The following is a 16,384-nucleotide window of genomic DNA, read 5'->3' as shown; positions in this document are numbered from 1 at the left end:
CAAATTGTGGAAACTAGGCTGAAATCTTGAAAATAGCAGTGAAATTTTGAAAATTCCAAGGGGTTGTACTATACAGGGCCTGTGGCTATGGTGGTTCATCTGCTAATCTAGTAGCATTTTTGTATATGGGTATGGAGATGGATCAAGTGTATCATTTGTGGACTCCATCTTTGGATATCCATTAAGACCAACACAACCAATCATCCCAGTGATGAACTATATGGACAACTTCATCTGTACCATGTCATGGCATGCTTATGTCCAGTATTTAAAGTACTCCTCCATGACCCAGGGAATGGATCTCTTCGACAACTATTTGTATATTGAATTCCACTTCTTGTATTTGTTGTTGCATTTTAATAAAAACCTTAGTGTTGACTTGCATAATATCCATATTATATTGGTTAAAATTCATGTTCCGAACTTTTAGTTTTGCCCGCATATAGCCAAGCATGTTCCAATCAAGAACATCACTTTGGATTAGGTTTTAGGCACAAACAACACTCCCAGTCATCTATTGGCCTCAAATTTGGATGGACACTGAAAACGAGGCTAGAATAACCAAAAACCCACCGTGTCAAAATTTAGAAAAAGATTTTGGAACACCAAAACCCCAACACCCGGGAGCAAAAAACCACCCCCGGGGGTGTACCCCTTTTTTCCCAAAAAAAAACCCCTCCCCCCCCCCCCCCCGCCCCCCCCCCCCCCCCGCCCCGCCCCAGTAGAATGGCTATTGACCATGATCTCAAGCCCTTATTTATAATTAAGTGGAAAGTAGAATATTACAAGGAATAGAATTCTATATGAATACAAACCCAACTAACTCCTATACAAACCATAGACTCTAATAGAATCCAACACTCCCCTCAGTTGAGGCATAGATATTACTCATGCCTAACTGCCTACAATGGAAGGAAATTCTCTCAATCCCTGGTGAAACACCGCAAGGCTTGATCTTACAAAGGATGCGATAAGCCCTGTTCCAACTTCCTTTGACAAAAACGCAATTCAATGTGCTAGTTCGATCATGTTGCCTGGATTATTAGCAATACTAATAGCAGCCTTGTTGTCACAATATAACATCATGGGGTTTGGAACTTGGACTCCAATATCTTGCGCAAGCCTTTCAACCAAGTAGCTCACAAACTCCACGAACCATAGCCCTATATTCAGCCAGACTAGATAAAGCACCACATTCGTCTTACTCCCAAGAACAGATTACCTCCAATAAAGGTCAGAACCGAAATTGACTCGCTGGAGATCCAGCGACGCATCGGGATGCTACTTAGATATCGGTGGGTGACAAAGTATCCTTTCCAGAGTTCCCTCAAACCGAGTATCGATAACAGACCTTCATATGAGCAAAATGGATCATGCATGAATTGACTCACTATACCTACAGATAAGCAATGTCGGCCGGGTGAGACAAGTAGATAAGCTTCTACCAGCCTTTGGTATCTTCCTTGTCCCTGGTCTCCCTCTTTTCTTTAAGTTTAGCTCCACTCAATAGGGGTATCAACTACTTACACCCCAACATTCCCACCGATAATAGATCTAGGACATACTTTCGGGATAGGAATATACCTTTATTGATCGAGCCACCCAATCCCTAAGAAATCGAACTTCCCTAGATCTTTAATTTCAAACCTTGCAAGATAGTCCTTAACTTTTGAATTTCTTCACCATCATTCCCGTGATGACAATATCGTCTACATAGACAATGAGAAGTGTGATGTTAGTACTGACTTCGACAAATAGGTATGATCGCATTGCTGCTTGTACCCAATAGAAGTCATTGCCTTCGAAGGCGTCCAAACCAAGATCTAGAGACGTTTAACCCATATATTGACCTCTTCAACCGACGGACTTTCCCTGCAGGATTGTCATCGGAAAAACCAGTGGGATTTCCATATAGACCTCTTCGCTAACTCCCCATGTAAGAAGGCATTTTACGTCTAGTTGGTGCAAGTTCAGTGTTTGTTCACAGCTACGGACAACGAACTGAGAAGGAAGGGGAAAGGGAAAAAAAGGGGGAAAGAAAGAGCAAGGGATATAAGAACAAAAACATGAGGGTGGAGGAAGTGTAACAGCTCCAAGTGCATTTCTCATGGCATTTCAAAGCCTACTAAGATAGGCTGAACAGGAAGGAGAGAGAGAGGATATAAAAGAGGTAGGAGTGAGAAAGAGTTATAAGAAACATATTTAGCATGGGATGGAGAAAGAGAAAAAGAAAGGAAGATCGGAAGAAGATACCGGAGAACGATAGGAGCGGGAGAGAAGGGAAGACCCTTCTCCACGAGGGGTATTCTCTGATAAGGATATGGTAAGGGAAAGACCCAACAGGTGTCTCAAGAGTGGTCTCGGCAGGTTCTTCAATGGTTGAAATGAAGGGGGAGGATAGAGTCCTCGGGAGGGAAGTCTCCCGGTGGAAAACGGGACTCTTAAGTTGTGTTGGGTGTGAAAGGAAGATCTAGAGTGGAAAGAACACCTCTCTTAGGACTCTCCCCCGGAGAGGTGTAAGTAAGGGCAAAATAGAAAAAGTACATCCATGGATACAATGGTTTCTGGAGGGAGGATGATAACATTTGTACCTTCGAGTAGCGAGAAACCCAAAATATGCAGCGAGGGGGGAGCCAAACTGGGGGGGATTGGATAAAACGCATCCAAAAACCTTTGGGAAATAACAAAAGAAGAGGCTCTGAAGAATCTCATTAGGACATTTAAAACCAAGTATCCACGGGCATCCTATTCATAAGGTAAGAAGGGTGAGAATAGCATCACTAGATCGGTAGGACATTCATAGCAATCATAATAGAACGGGTATCTCTAAGAGATGCGATTTTCCTTTGGCCACCCATTTTGGGCAGCGATCAACGAACTAGTCGATGTATTATGCGAGTCGAGAGATATCTTTGAAATTCACCATCAATATACGTGCATTGTCACTGCGAAGGATCTTCACGGTGGCATTGAAGCGAGTTTTAATCATATTATGAAAATCACGAAAACATCGGAAAACTCATTTTTTGTTTTAAAAGATAAATCCATGTAGAACGAGAGTGACAATCAATAAAAGTAACAAAGTACCTATGGCCGATGATAGACACACGTGGCGGGGACCCCACACATCGGATGAATTAACATAAAAGGAATATTTTTCTATTATGAAGAGAAGGTAAATAAGTAGAAGAGCCGCGCAAAATGCGGGCTACAAAAAAATCATCCTCATCAAGAAGAAACTAAATCGGAAATATTTCTAAGAGTTCCAGAGGGGGTGACCTAGCCTACGGTGCACGATGAAGGTCGATATTAGAATGGACTGATTAGAAGATGTAGTGAGAGAAGTAGATCTAATGGCGAGCAAATAAAGTCCATTGTTAGTTTACCAGTCCAATCTCCTTCCGTTACCGGATCTGAAAGACACAATAAGATGGGAAAAATGTCACTTTACAATTTAAGTCATGTGAAGGCTGGCGATAGAGAGCAAGTTAGTAGAGAAAGAGGGAACATGTAAAACTTTAGACAAAGACAGGGGATGGAGAATGTTGAATGGTCCCTTTTCCAGAATGGAAGAATAGGAGCCATCAAAATTGAACTTTATCCTTTCGAAGTTGGAGAATATTGTAAGAAAAAAGAGGATAAACTGCATATGATCCGTGGCTCGGTATCAATAATCCAAGGAGTAGAAAGCGAAGAAACTTGGAAGCTTGTAAAAGTTTTACTGAAGTAGCAAGGTAGGAGTTGGTGTGATTAGTAGAGGAAGCGAGTGGTAGAGGCTGTACGGAGAGAAGATTGGAGAATACGTCGCAAAGAAGTTAACTCCTCGTGAGAGACCAAATCTGCAGAGGGCGTGGAAAGCTGTCTGAGAGATATGAGCTTTCGATTTCCTTTTTTTGTGCTCTTTTTTCTCAAAATCAGCGAGGCTTCCCATGGAGTTTCCAACAATTTTCCTTAGTATGATAGGGTTTGTGACAGTGCTCACACTTGACAATCTCCTTAGCCGGATCAGATTTAGTGCGAACAGACTGTAAAGCTGATTTCTCCAAAATAGGAGTATGAAGCATGGCTAATCGACGACTTTCCTCACCGAACAAGAGCATAAGACTGCTCTAGTGTAGGAAAGGGAGAACGACTTAAGACTTGTACTCGATCGATCGTACTCAACGTTCAAACCGCCAAGAAGTCATATACTCGAATCTTATCAATGTGCTTCTTATAAGTCGCCACATCATCTGGATTAGTGGGGTGATAATCCCCATAATGATCCAACTCTTGCCAAAGAGATCGCAACTCAGCATAATAGTGGGCCACAATCAGTTCCTTTTGGGTAGTCTCATGAAGCTTCTTTCGTAGCTCATAAACACGTGCATTATTCCCCAACCGTCCATATGTTTCAATAGTAGCCTTTCGGATTTGGGCAGCGATATCAAGTAATAGATATCCACGGGCAATATTTGAAATCATGGAATTCAAGAGAAATGACATAATAAGAGAGTCATTCGAGATCCATTTATCTGTGGAAACGCTTGTGGTAAGAAGGTTTGATGGTGGTGCCAGTAATGTATCCAACAAGTCCTCTTCAGCAATAGTTAAGTAAGGATCGTGACCAAATCAAATAATTTGTCCCATCAAATCTTACCGAAAGAGGATGAAAATTTGGGTAATGTTCGGGGCGGTGGGAGCGAGAGTACCATCGATAGTTGCCATGTTGAAAAAATTGTCTGCAGTTCTTGACCACCTGAAAAAAAAACAAAAGCGCAAATGCAATAGCAAACAATGATAGATCAAATCTCCTTTTCCCTCTTCTTCTTCTCTCTTCTTTTTTTGAACCAAAGAAAAATTCTGGTGCAGTCCAATAGAACCAGAGACAAAAAAAAAAAAAAAAAAAAAATGGTTCAGTCTAGTCTATTTTGGACAATGAACCAAGAATTGAACCAAACAATGAACTAAAGAACCAAATCAAAAGTTGAACCCAAAAAACCAACCAAATAACAATCGATATCTTCTTCCACACACCTGAAAAATCAAAGATTTATGTTGCGCACGATTGGGAAGATGATGCAGCAGCATAAGGTGAGGGAGGCGATGGGGCTCTCTTCTCTTTCCTTTCTTCTTGGTCTAGCCCACTGTGATTCAGTTTACCTAATCGCAAGAAGCAGACAGCAGGTTGTGGCTGCGATTCTATTTTTCTAATCGCAAGAAGCAGCAGGGAGTTGTGGTTCTTTTTCTCTTCCCTTTTTTCTTCTCTGGTCTTCTAGGTGGAACTGAAAAATAGTGCAGCGGTGCGGTGCGATGGGTTTGAAAAGGGAAAAAATTTCTGCCAAACGATGGTTGCAGAATTAGGTTGTTGAAGAACAAGAAAAAACTGCGAAGGGTTTTGGAGAAAAAAAATCTGCTGTGGGTTTATAGGTTTGAAGAACAGAAAAAATAGAAGAACATACTAATCGAACTTAGGCTCTGATGCCATGTTGAAAGAAACGATTGTAGTAGAATGGCTTATTGATCCATGATCTCAAGCCCTTTATTTATAATTAAGTGGAAAGTAGAATATTACAAGGAATAGAATTCTATATGAATACAAACTCTAACTTAACTCCTATACAAGACAAAACCAACACTAATAGAAAAGGGGAAAAGAAGGGGGGGGGGGGGGGGGGGGGGGGGGGGGGGGGGGGACACGGAGGTGGAGGGGAGGAAAGTGGGGGAGGAAAGAAAGGGAGGGGGGGGGGGGGGTTGGTTGTAACAAAAAAAAAGGAAAATTCCTAACTGCTCCTACATTTGGTGAAAGGTTCTGAAGTATGGGGATAAGGTGGAACCCCTCATACTAACATGTCTTTAGTGATGGAAAGGGTACTTGTATGTGGCTGGAAAATTGGCATCTAAGGAGTATTTATCAAAAGATATGGAAACATTATCATTTTAGATGAGAGGTCTCAGTGTATGGAGACGATACACAAGTTTCTCATTGATGGACCATGGAGAAGTCGTACAAAATGATCATTGATATGAAAGAGGCCCCAAGGTGGTTTTTTGTCCCCTAGGTGATACATTACTTTTTGGACATGAAAAAAAAGACTGTTTTTTCACCTAGGCAACGTTGCCTTCTGTGCCATATTGACGCCTAGGCGATAAAGCAGTTGCTTTTTTAACATTTTGTACCAAGTTTTTTTTTTTTTTAATATTTTCAAAAATCAAATTTTATTGTACAAAGCCATATGAGAATATAATAGTTAATTATTTAAGATTTGGGGATTCATTTAGACAGAGAATTATTCGAATAATGCAACTAACTAATTTATCAGTTCAGTCAAATAGGCAGTAAAAAAAGCAGACGAATTAAAATTTGGTTTCGAGAATTATTCTTTTACTTAAAATAAAGTCGGATGAAAAAATTCGGATGTTTTAGGTTGAGCAACAATTGTATATATGAGGGCTGAGGTCATATGTAAAATGCTCATAGGGTCTAGGCACATGGCACTTATTTGACATCACAGAGGTAAGTATAATTACTATTTTCATTTTAGATTTATTATTTTATATAGATCATAATCATATGCTATAATGTTATTATGTTATGTTGCTGATTGCTGTTGTATATTTGTATTATGATGAGATGAACTTATGATTTTTTATAGTATTTTGCATAATTATGATTCATTAATATTTGTTTAGCTTGTAGTAAAACTATATAAGTTTTGGTGTGCTGTTTGTGCCACATAAAATAGTTGTATTGAAAAAATGTACACTAAAATGCCTTGTTTCCAAGGTGCTGCCTAATTGCCCTGGCGCTTAAGCAGTTCGCCAACCGCCTTGGCTGCCTTGATGCCGTGATAGCCTTGAGGACGATCATCAAATTTGCTGGCTGTATGGTGAGACTTACCCCTTGTAGAAAGGATCAATCATACTAAGGTCGATGTGGTGGTTTGGAAAGGGACTGCCACTGGTTTCTTCACTATCAAATCAGCTTGGGATGTCATCTGTCTGAAAACACAGGTCAATTAGTGGAAGGTGGTGTGGTCTGCTGATAATACCCTAGACACTCATTTACTGCTTGGAGATGTTTTAGAGATGCCTGAGACAATTTGGTGAAAAGGAAGATTTGGTGCAACCTATTTGCTGTTTTTGTTGGGTAGGGGTTGAGAGTAGGGACTGCCTACCTTTCATTGTAATTTTAACTCCTTCGCGTGGAAAGGTACCTTTAAAATGTTAACTAAGAAAGAGGGAAATAACAAGGTTGTCTGAAACTGCTATTTGGGTGAGTGTAAACATATGGTGGTAAAGGAGAGAGTTGGAGTTATTGCAAAGTTGGCTCTTTGTGCAACCATTCAGCACCTTTGGGACTGAGAGGAATTATCAGATCTTCAGGGACAAGACCCGAACAACAGAGCAGTTAATTGCAGCCTTTTTGGATAATGTGAAAGTAAATGTGCTGCTCTGTGCATTGCTACTAAGAGAACTGCCTAGACTGTTTATGTAGTTGAGAGGTGGAATATTCAGGTTGTTCGGAAGAATAGGATTCCAAAATTTTGATCCTGGTTTAGGCCTTCCAGAAATATGATCTCATTGCACAGTGACGGGGCTTTGGCGAATTCAATAGCTTCATATGATGGGGTTCTAAGGAATAATTCCGGCTGTCCTATTATGGCATATGCTGGTAGAGCGGAACAGTTATCAATATTGGCAATGGAATTGCAAGCCATACTTCGGGGGATTAGAATATGCTCTCAAGAAGGGTATTTGCTGGTCTCCATCAGATCTTATTCTAAATTAATAATAGATATTCTTAATGGGTCTATCCAAGGGCCTTGGAAGTGTCAAGCTATAAAAGGGAGAATTTTGTAAGAGGCAGCTATGGTGATAGAGTTGGAATTTAGGCATGTGTGAGGAAAACTGAATCAGCCAGCATATTACATGACAGGGATTTAGATAGGGCAGTATCAAGTGTGATGAGATCCTATTCATTTCCCTAAAGAGCAAGTTGATCTGATTCAACGGGGTGCAGCACTACATGTCTATTACTGTTGGTAATTGGGCTCCCCCCCCCCCTAATTTGGGATACTTGTTAGGAGGGGATGCCATCCTCTGGCTCATGAATTGCAGTAGTGTAACTTTACTATAGTTTGGTTGAAGATTTAGATATGCCAGTTTCAGAGTTGGAAGCCCAAAGCCAGCTTATTTTCTCAGTTACGTGAGTTTGATGATCTGATGTTCATAATTGGATCTGATGAAGCTGCAAACTTGTTTGGTTTTCACTCTGGAATACATAATTGAATTAATGTACATAAAAGTAAACTGCCCGTCCCTCTTGTTTGGATGCTAATGAGTAAAGTTAGTGATGTAGATCTTGAATTTGTTATATTATTCTTTGATTTTGACATTTTGTTTGTAATTGTGAAAGAAGACTTTGGTAAATGTTGTCATGTTTCACCTGCATATGGAATGTAGAGGGAAACTTGTTCTCAAAACATAGATACTGAATTTGGTATTTAATCATATATTCTTGGAATGGTTAGCATCAGTGTGATAGAATGTTTTGGGCATTGATACGGATTACGTGGCAAATACTAAAGGATAATTGTTGATAGGCTTTTGATGAATCAGGTACTTAAAAAATCAAGTTCTGAATCCTCAGATTCTCTTGATGCCTTGTTCAGTAGCTGCAGCAATGGTGTTAGCTCTCCTGAAGATGCTACCGATATTAATGATATTGAGGTAACTTATAAGTGTGACAATTCTGCTACTTTTCTTGTACTTAAAATGCTAGGCTAACACATTCTCCAATTATATGCTAATTGAATCATGTGAATGTGGTGTTTTTTTCTTCACGTGTCTCATCTACATAAGAAATCAGAAAAAGGATACAGGAAAAGTTGAACCTACCCAGTTTATCAGCCTACCTACTTCACTTTTATTAAGTTATTATAACTAGGAATTATATTTTTAAAATATGGATTGAGGTAAATAGGAAGAGCACTAAGGGGTGAGCAAGAGAAATGTGGGAGGCAACTGGAATGGATGTTGAGTTACAGCAAGAACAGGAGCAAGGTCCATAATTAAAATGTGATCTGACTTTTTTGAATGATTGGGATTGGGAAGAGTTTGAGAGAATATAAAAGGAGGAAATATAGGTAGGTAGCAATATGTTGTCTTGAATGATTATAAACTGATTATGAAAATTTTGAAAGCTAAGTTACTTGTGTTCTTTGAGATTCCCATTCAGCTTATATAAATTTAAAAAAAGAGTAGACAAAGTTATATGCTTATCGAAATACTTAGGCACCGTTTGTTTGCTGAATCTGAAATGGGTTGTGAAAAAATAAACTTATCTATGAAATTCCAAAACATGGATTGTCTGGTTCAATGGGGTGAAAAAGTGGGCACACAAGCTTCCTTAAATTGAGGAAGCTTCTCTACTGATGTGGTATGTTACTTTTTCCACCCCATCCCTTTTCAAAAGTGTTGCCTATGTAGTAGGACTTTGTGGAAAAGTGTGGGATATAGCAAAAGTGGGACCACATCTAATATTTTTCCACAAAATCCTTTGTTTTCCTTTCCTAGTCCCCCACCCCCACTACATATGGGTTCCACGTGTTTATTTTTCTCACCACGCTTCTACATACAAACAATACCTTACAGGAAAAAATATATGAAAATGTAATGCTGCTGTTTCTAAAAGTTTTATTTATGTAGTTTCTGAAATCACTAAATCTACTGTAATGGAAAAAGTTCAATCTGGGTATTGATACTTCGACTATTAGCTTATTGCCCAATTGTATTCAGTTCTCAAAGCATGTAATTTCTCGGTGGGTTGACTGACTTCTCTTGTTTTCCGTTAGCAAAGATTGTACTCTTTTAGGGAATCACAGTTCCATGGTTAGTATGTTAGTGCTGTTATACGATTTTTTCTTTTAATGACTATCCTTACATGTATCTGACAGGAACTTGATGTGTCATCTGAGTTTAATGAAGACAAAAGGGCGTCCTTATTAATGATGAATTTCTCCGTGGATGAAGTTGAGTTAGCAATCGATAGGCTTGGTGTGTAAGCTGTTACCAGAATTGATTTTTCATGTATGTTTATTACATATTTATAGTCTAGGTCTATGTTGCTGTCTAGTATGTTGATAGTATCATTTTTTTGTTATATATCTATACTTTGGGTCTATGTTTTTGTTTAGTATTGTAGTAGAATGTTTATTATTCTTTATTACATTATTATGCCCCACTAGTTCCTCACTGCGCACTTGCGCAGTCAAAACTTTTTTTTCTTTCTTTTTTATTTACTTTGAATGTTCTTATAGAACACAAAAAGGGACAAATTGGGGATGTGAGGAAAGACTTAATGCGTTTAATGGCTGAACAATCCATTGAGAACTGCATAGAGGGAAGTGTTTTCTTAATGCTACATCACTTAAATTGTCCAACATCCTCACTCTTTTTTTTTTTGGATGAATAAATAATTATATTAAAGAAACGAAAGCAAGAGAACAAGGTTTTTAAGAAGAAGACCGAAAAGCAGAACTAAGACCCCAGGAGACAACAATGAGCCTGTTCCTTGGGGTATCATCAACAGGGGGATGGGGAATAGCTATCAGCCTAGAAGAAACATCAAAATAGATGACACTCCAAATCCTATCTATGGATCGGGATTTGGAAGTCCATCTCCTAAGATTGTGCTCCCACCAAAGGTGATGGATCAAGGCACAATACACTAGCTTACCAATCCGATCGCAAATGGAAGTGCCTAAAAAGGTTCTCAAAATCCAAGACCAACATCCTCACTCTTATTTACTTGTTCTTTCCATTTTAGTTAGAGCTTGGAATTTTTGGCTTCCTTCCAATTTTTTAAGATGGACCAGATGTGTTGAGAAAATCGATTGTGGTAGAATGGTTTAATGAATCAATGTGATCCTAAGCCCACTATTTATAATAAAGTGAAAAGAACTATTACATAAATACCCTTACTTGGGGTAACAAAAAATAGACAATTACATGGACTGAAACTCGTAGAGTTGAACTCCTAATAGAACTTAACACTCCCCCTCAAGTTGAGGCATAGATGTTCGTCATGCCTAACTTGCCCACAATAGGAAGGAAATCTATTTCCTATAAACCCTTAGTGAAAATGTTTGCCACTTACTCTCCAGATTTCACAAAAGGCATGCAGATGAGCCCTTATTCCAGCTTTCCTTTGACAAAAAATATACAATTTCAATGTGCTTAGTTCGATCACGTTGCACATGATTATTGGCACTGGCACTAATGGCCGCCTTCTTGTCACGATACAACATCATAGGTTTTTGAACTTGAATTCCGTAGCTGACCTTTCAACCATAGTAGCTCACAAACCATAGCTTTGTATTCAGCTTCTATACTGGATAAAACTACCACATTCTGTTTTTACTCCTCCAAGTAACTAGATTACCTCCAATAAATGTACAGTAACTTGAAATTGACTTTCTGTTAGGAGACCCAACACAGTCTGCATCCGTGTAAGCTTCTACCCTTAGATTGTCGGTGGGTGATAAAAGTTGTCCTTCTTTAGGAGTTCCCTTCAAGTACTGCAGTATTCTAGTAACAACTTTTATATAAGTTGAATATGGATCATGCATGAACTGTCTTACTATTCCTACTACATAAGCAATGTCTGGCCTAGTGTGAGATAATTAAATAAGCTTCCTTACCAGCCTTTGATGTCTTCCTTTGTCCATTAATTCTCCATCTTTCTCCTTAAGTTTAGTCCCAATCTCAATAGGGGTATCAATTGCTTTATAACACAACATTCCCACTTCTGATAGTAAATCTAGAACATACTTCCTTTGGGATAGGTATATATCGTTCTTTGATCAAGCCACCTCAATTTTTAGGAAGTACTATAACTTCCCTAGATCTTTAATCTCAAATGTTTTACTAAGAATCCTTCAATCTCTGTATTTCCTCACCATTATTACATGTGATGACAATATCGTCCACATAAACAATGAGAAGAGTGATATTGGTTCCTGACTTCTTGATAAACAATGTATGATCAACATTGCTTTGCTTGTACCCAATAGAGGTCACTCCTGCCTTCTGGAGGCGTCCAAACCAGCATCTAAGAGATTGTTTCAACCCATAAATTAACCTTTTCAACCGATAAACTTTCCTCGTAGTATTGTCATCAGACAAACCATATGGGATCTCCATATAGACTTCCTCCAACCTTCTTTGCAACAAGGCATTCTTTACATCTAGTTGGTGTAGATTTCAGTATTTGTTCACAACCACAAATAACAAAACTCTAACAGTGTTCAATTTCACAACAAGAGCAAAAGTCTCTTGATAATCAATCCTATAGGTCTGGGTAAACCCCTTTGCAACTAATCTAGCCTTTGACCTGTTAACCAACCCATCCATATTCTGTTACCACAAACTCTCATTTACAACCCATATGTTTTTTTCGTGGAGGAAGTGTAAGCAGCTCCTATGTATCATTTTTCTTTATTGTTTGCGTTTCCTTTACCATAATTGTCTTCCATTTCTTATTAGCATAGTCGTCCAACCAACTTTTAGGGACACAAATAGATAATAGAGAGGATATAAAAGCATGATAAGAGTCAGACGAGGAGTCAAAAGAAACATATTTAGCTATGGGATGCTGAGTACAAGATCTAACTCCTTTTCTAATAGTAATAGTAAGATCAGAAGAAGATAAACAATAGAATCTGATTCTGGAGCAAAAGACTAAAGTAGTAACATGTCATTTTTCTTCACTTGCTTTTGCCGATTATAATTCTTCCTTTGATTAGTTTGTACTTTCTTATTCTAGCCAATCTTATTTTGAAAGACCTCAATAGTATGCCTCACATGAGTGGTCTCCCCCTAATCAGGTTCTTCACATGATTCAGAAAACGGAGGGGGAGAATTAGAGTTATCCGATATACTGGCCGAAGTCTCCCCCTGGTTGATCTCTTCTTGAGCTTCTAAGTTGTGTTGTGGTGGTGTGTGAGAGTCTATGGTAGGATGGTCCAAAGTGGGAAAGAACACCTCTCCTTTTGGACTCTGGCCCTGGAGAGGTGTATAGTAAGGGCAAGACTCATTAAAAAATACATCCATGGACATAATGACTTTTCTTAAAGGAGGATGATAACATTTGTACCCCTTTTGAGTTGCAAAATATCCCAAAAAGATGTAGAAGAGGTTACGGGGAGCCAATTTACTCCAGTGGGCTGTGATTCTGGCATAACACACACAATCAAAAACCTTTGGGGGAATAACAAAAGAAGAGTCTCCCTGGGGAATCTCATTTGGACATTGAAACCAAGTATCTGATTTGGCATCCTATTCATAAGGTAAGAGGCAATGAGTATAGCATCACTCCAATATTGGTCAGCGACATTCATAGCAATCATAATAGAACGGGTGATCTCTAAAAGATGCTGGTTCTTCCTTTCGGCAACCCCATTCTGGGAAGCCGTATCAACACAACTAGTCTAGTGTATTATGTTGGAGTCAGAGAGATATCTCTAAATTCACCATTAATATACTTTGTGCCATAGTCACTACAAAGGATCTTCACAATAGCATTGAATTGAATTTTAATCATATTATGAAAATCATGAAAACCTCGAAAAACCTCATTTTTTGTTTTAAAATATAAATTCACGTAGAACTAGAGTGACAATCGATAAAAGTAACAAAGTATCTATAGCCAGTAATAATAGACACGTCAGTACAGGCCCCAAACATCGGTATGAATTACAAAAAAGGAATAGGTTTCTATTATGAAGAGAAGATAAATAAGTAGAACAAGTTTGCTTCACAAAAATGCAAGCTTCACAAAAAAAAGTTGTCCTTATTACAAAATGAAACTAAATAAGGAAATACCTTTTAGGAGTTCTTAGAGGGGGGTGACCAAGCTTACAATGCCACTGATAAAGGTCTAACATTATTGAATGGACCTGATGAGAAGATGCAACCAGAGCAGAAGTAGATCTTCCAATCGGCTCCAACAGATAAAGTCCATTGTCTAGTTTACCACGTCCAATCTCCTTTCCCGTTACCGGATCCTAGAAGACACAGTAAGATGGAAAAAATGTCAATTTACAATTCAAGTCATGGGTGAGACTATTGATAGAAAGTAAATTAGTAGAGAAGGAAGGAACATGCAAAACTTTAGACAAAGAAAGTGATGGAGAATGCTAAATGGTTCCTTTTCTAGCAATAGAAGAATAAGAGCCATCAGCAATTCGAACTTTATCTTTCCCGGAAGTAGGAGAATAATGTAAGAAAAGAAAGGATGGACCTATTGTATGATCTGTGGCTCCTGTATCAATGATCCAAGGAGTAGAAAATGAAGAAACATGAAAGTCTTTAAAAGTTTTACCTAAAGTAGCAAGGTAGGAGTTGGTATGGGCAGTGAAGGAAGCAGTGGTAGAGGTTGCACCAACAGTAAAAGATTGCAAAATACATCGCAGAGTAGCTAATTCTTCCTATGAAAAATCAATGTTTGCAGAGGGTGTTGTGGGGACAGCCTCAGAGAGTTAGTGATGAGGACATCAGTGGCAATTCTGAGTTTACCAACAATGCCGACATAGGGATCATCCCACGACAGCATCTATGTGGATGGACGACTAGTTCGGAGGTTATCGAATTGCTAGGATCCTATGGTTCGATGAGAAGCACTGCTTATAGGCAGTTTGTCATGTTATTTTCCTTAGTCTTAGTGGGTTGGGTAGTAGTTTGCTATTAAGTTTTTTTAATTTTATGTTTGAGCCTTTATAGGCTGGGCCTAGAGTCTATTTTGGGCCCAATTTTGAATTATTTTGGGTTTGGGTTATATTTACTACTTAAGTTGGGGTTATTTTGGGAAATAAACATGTAGGGTTGTGAGGGATCAATTCTTTTATTTAAACCTTGTATAGAATTCGTTTTTAGCAGCAATGAATGAAAAAAATAAAAAATAAAAAAAGAAGAAGATTATTTCTCTCTCTTGCGCAGATCTCTCTAGCTTGGTTTCCTCCTCTCTCTCTCTCTCGGGTAAGTCCTCACACTTTTCCTCCTGCTTTCTATCTTGCATGATCAGACTTATCTCTTCTTTTCTTCCCTATTTAGGATAGCTATTTTCTTCTGTCTCTATTGATTCTCTCTACTCTTCTCAGTTTTCTTTTCTTTCTTTTTCTGTCTCCCTCTTTCCCTGCTATTCTGTCCGTCAGAATTTTCTTCTTTCTCTGTGTACTTTTTTTCTTTATTTCTTCTTTTCCTTTTCTCCTCTATTCTCATTGCTTGTACAGTAGTCTTGATGTATTTCTCCATCCTAACGCTATGCCCCTTCTTGGATTTCATCATTGTTCAGAAATATTTTCCTTCTATTATTTATGTTCCTAGATGTTTTCTAACCCCTGTTTTGGCAGCTAGAACCAGCAGGTAACCTTATCTCTCCCTAAATACTTCTCATTTATTCTTTGGCAATAGTTTTCATTAAAACAAAACTTCCTAAGATTTTCTTACATTGTTAATTGTTGAATTCTTTGTTAGAGATCTGATATTTATTAGGACAACTCTATTTTCTTTAAGTTTCTTAATACTCTTGCATTCAATTTAGTGTTATGGTGCCAAGATCTCCATCCCCTTGTTTCCCTATTGATTCTTGTTTAGTTGTGCTTATCAGTTAGGATTTATTGTGTTTCTTTCTCTGCTTTAGCTGTCTTATATGCATGATTAATCAAAATTCAAGTGTTGCAATTCCTTTTCTTTACTATCTATCAAGAATAGGTGTTTCATTCTAAGAGTCTAGTAGCCCACTTTGTAGGTCCCCTAGTTTCTAGGGTGTCCCCTACTTCAATTAGCCTTTGGTTTTCCCTTCTTTGTGCCATCTTTTCTGTTCAAAATCAGCAGGCTTCCTATGGAGCTTCCAACAATTGGCATTGATATGATATGGTTTGTAACAGTGCTAACACTTGACAATTTCCTTTAGTCGAATCAAATTTGGTTCTAACAGACTGTAGGGTTGATTTCTCCACAATAGGAGCATGAAGCATAGCTTATAACGGCTTTCTTCACATTGAACAAGGGCATAAGACTGTTTTAATTTGGGAAAGGGAGAACAACTCAATACTTGTACCCTGATATGATCGTACTCCACATTCGAACTAGCCAATAAGTATACCCGAATCTTATCAACATGCTTCTTATAAGTAGCCACATCATCTAGATTAATGGGGTGATAATCCCCATAATGATCCAACTCCTGCCAAAGAGATCGCAATTCAGCATAATACTAGGCCACAGTTAATTTTTCTTGGTTAGTTTCATCAAGCTTCTATTTTAGCTCATAAACATATGCATCATTCCCTAATTGTCTATATGTTTTTGTTGTAGCCTTCTAGATTTGGGCTGCAATATC

The 16,384-nt window shown here is 38.5% G+C and overlaps 1 protein-coding gene across 4 annotated transcripts in view; it reads left to right on the top strand.

The window, feature by feature from the left end:
* Positions 1-16,384, top strand: part of DRM3 (S-adenosyl-L-methionine-dependent methyltransferases superfamily protein) — a 58,289-nt gene that overhangs the window by 5,024 nt on the left and 36,881 nt on the right. For 3 of the 4 annotated variants that reach the window (XM_089153433.1, XM_089153430.1, XM_089153432.1), the window contains exons 4-5: positions 8,602-8,712; positions 9,939-10,038. In XM_089153433.1, coding sequence (XP_089009559.1) covers positions 8,602-8,712; positions 9,939-10,038 — 211 coding nt within the window. Of the gene's footprint in view, positions 1-8,585; positions 8,713-9,938; positions 10,039-16,384 lie in introns of all 4 variants that reach the window. The other variant, XM_089153431.1, reaches the window with a different exon arrangement.

The sequence above is a fragment of the Hakea prostrata genome, chromosome 4 (genome assembly GCF_041222555.1).
Source record: "Hakea prostrata isolate BN-2017 chromosome 4, UWA_Hpros_2, whole genome shotgun sequence".
Taxonomy (NCBI): Eukaryota; Viridiplantae; Streptophyta; class Magnoliopsida; order Proteales; family Proteaceae; genus Hakea; species Hakea prostrata.
Note: the sequence above shows the minus strand (reverse complement) of the source record. Positions and strands in the feature narration are given on the sequence as shown.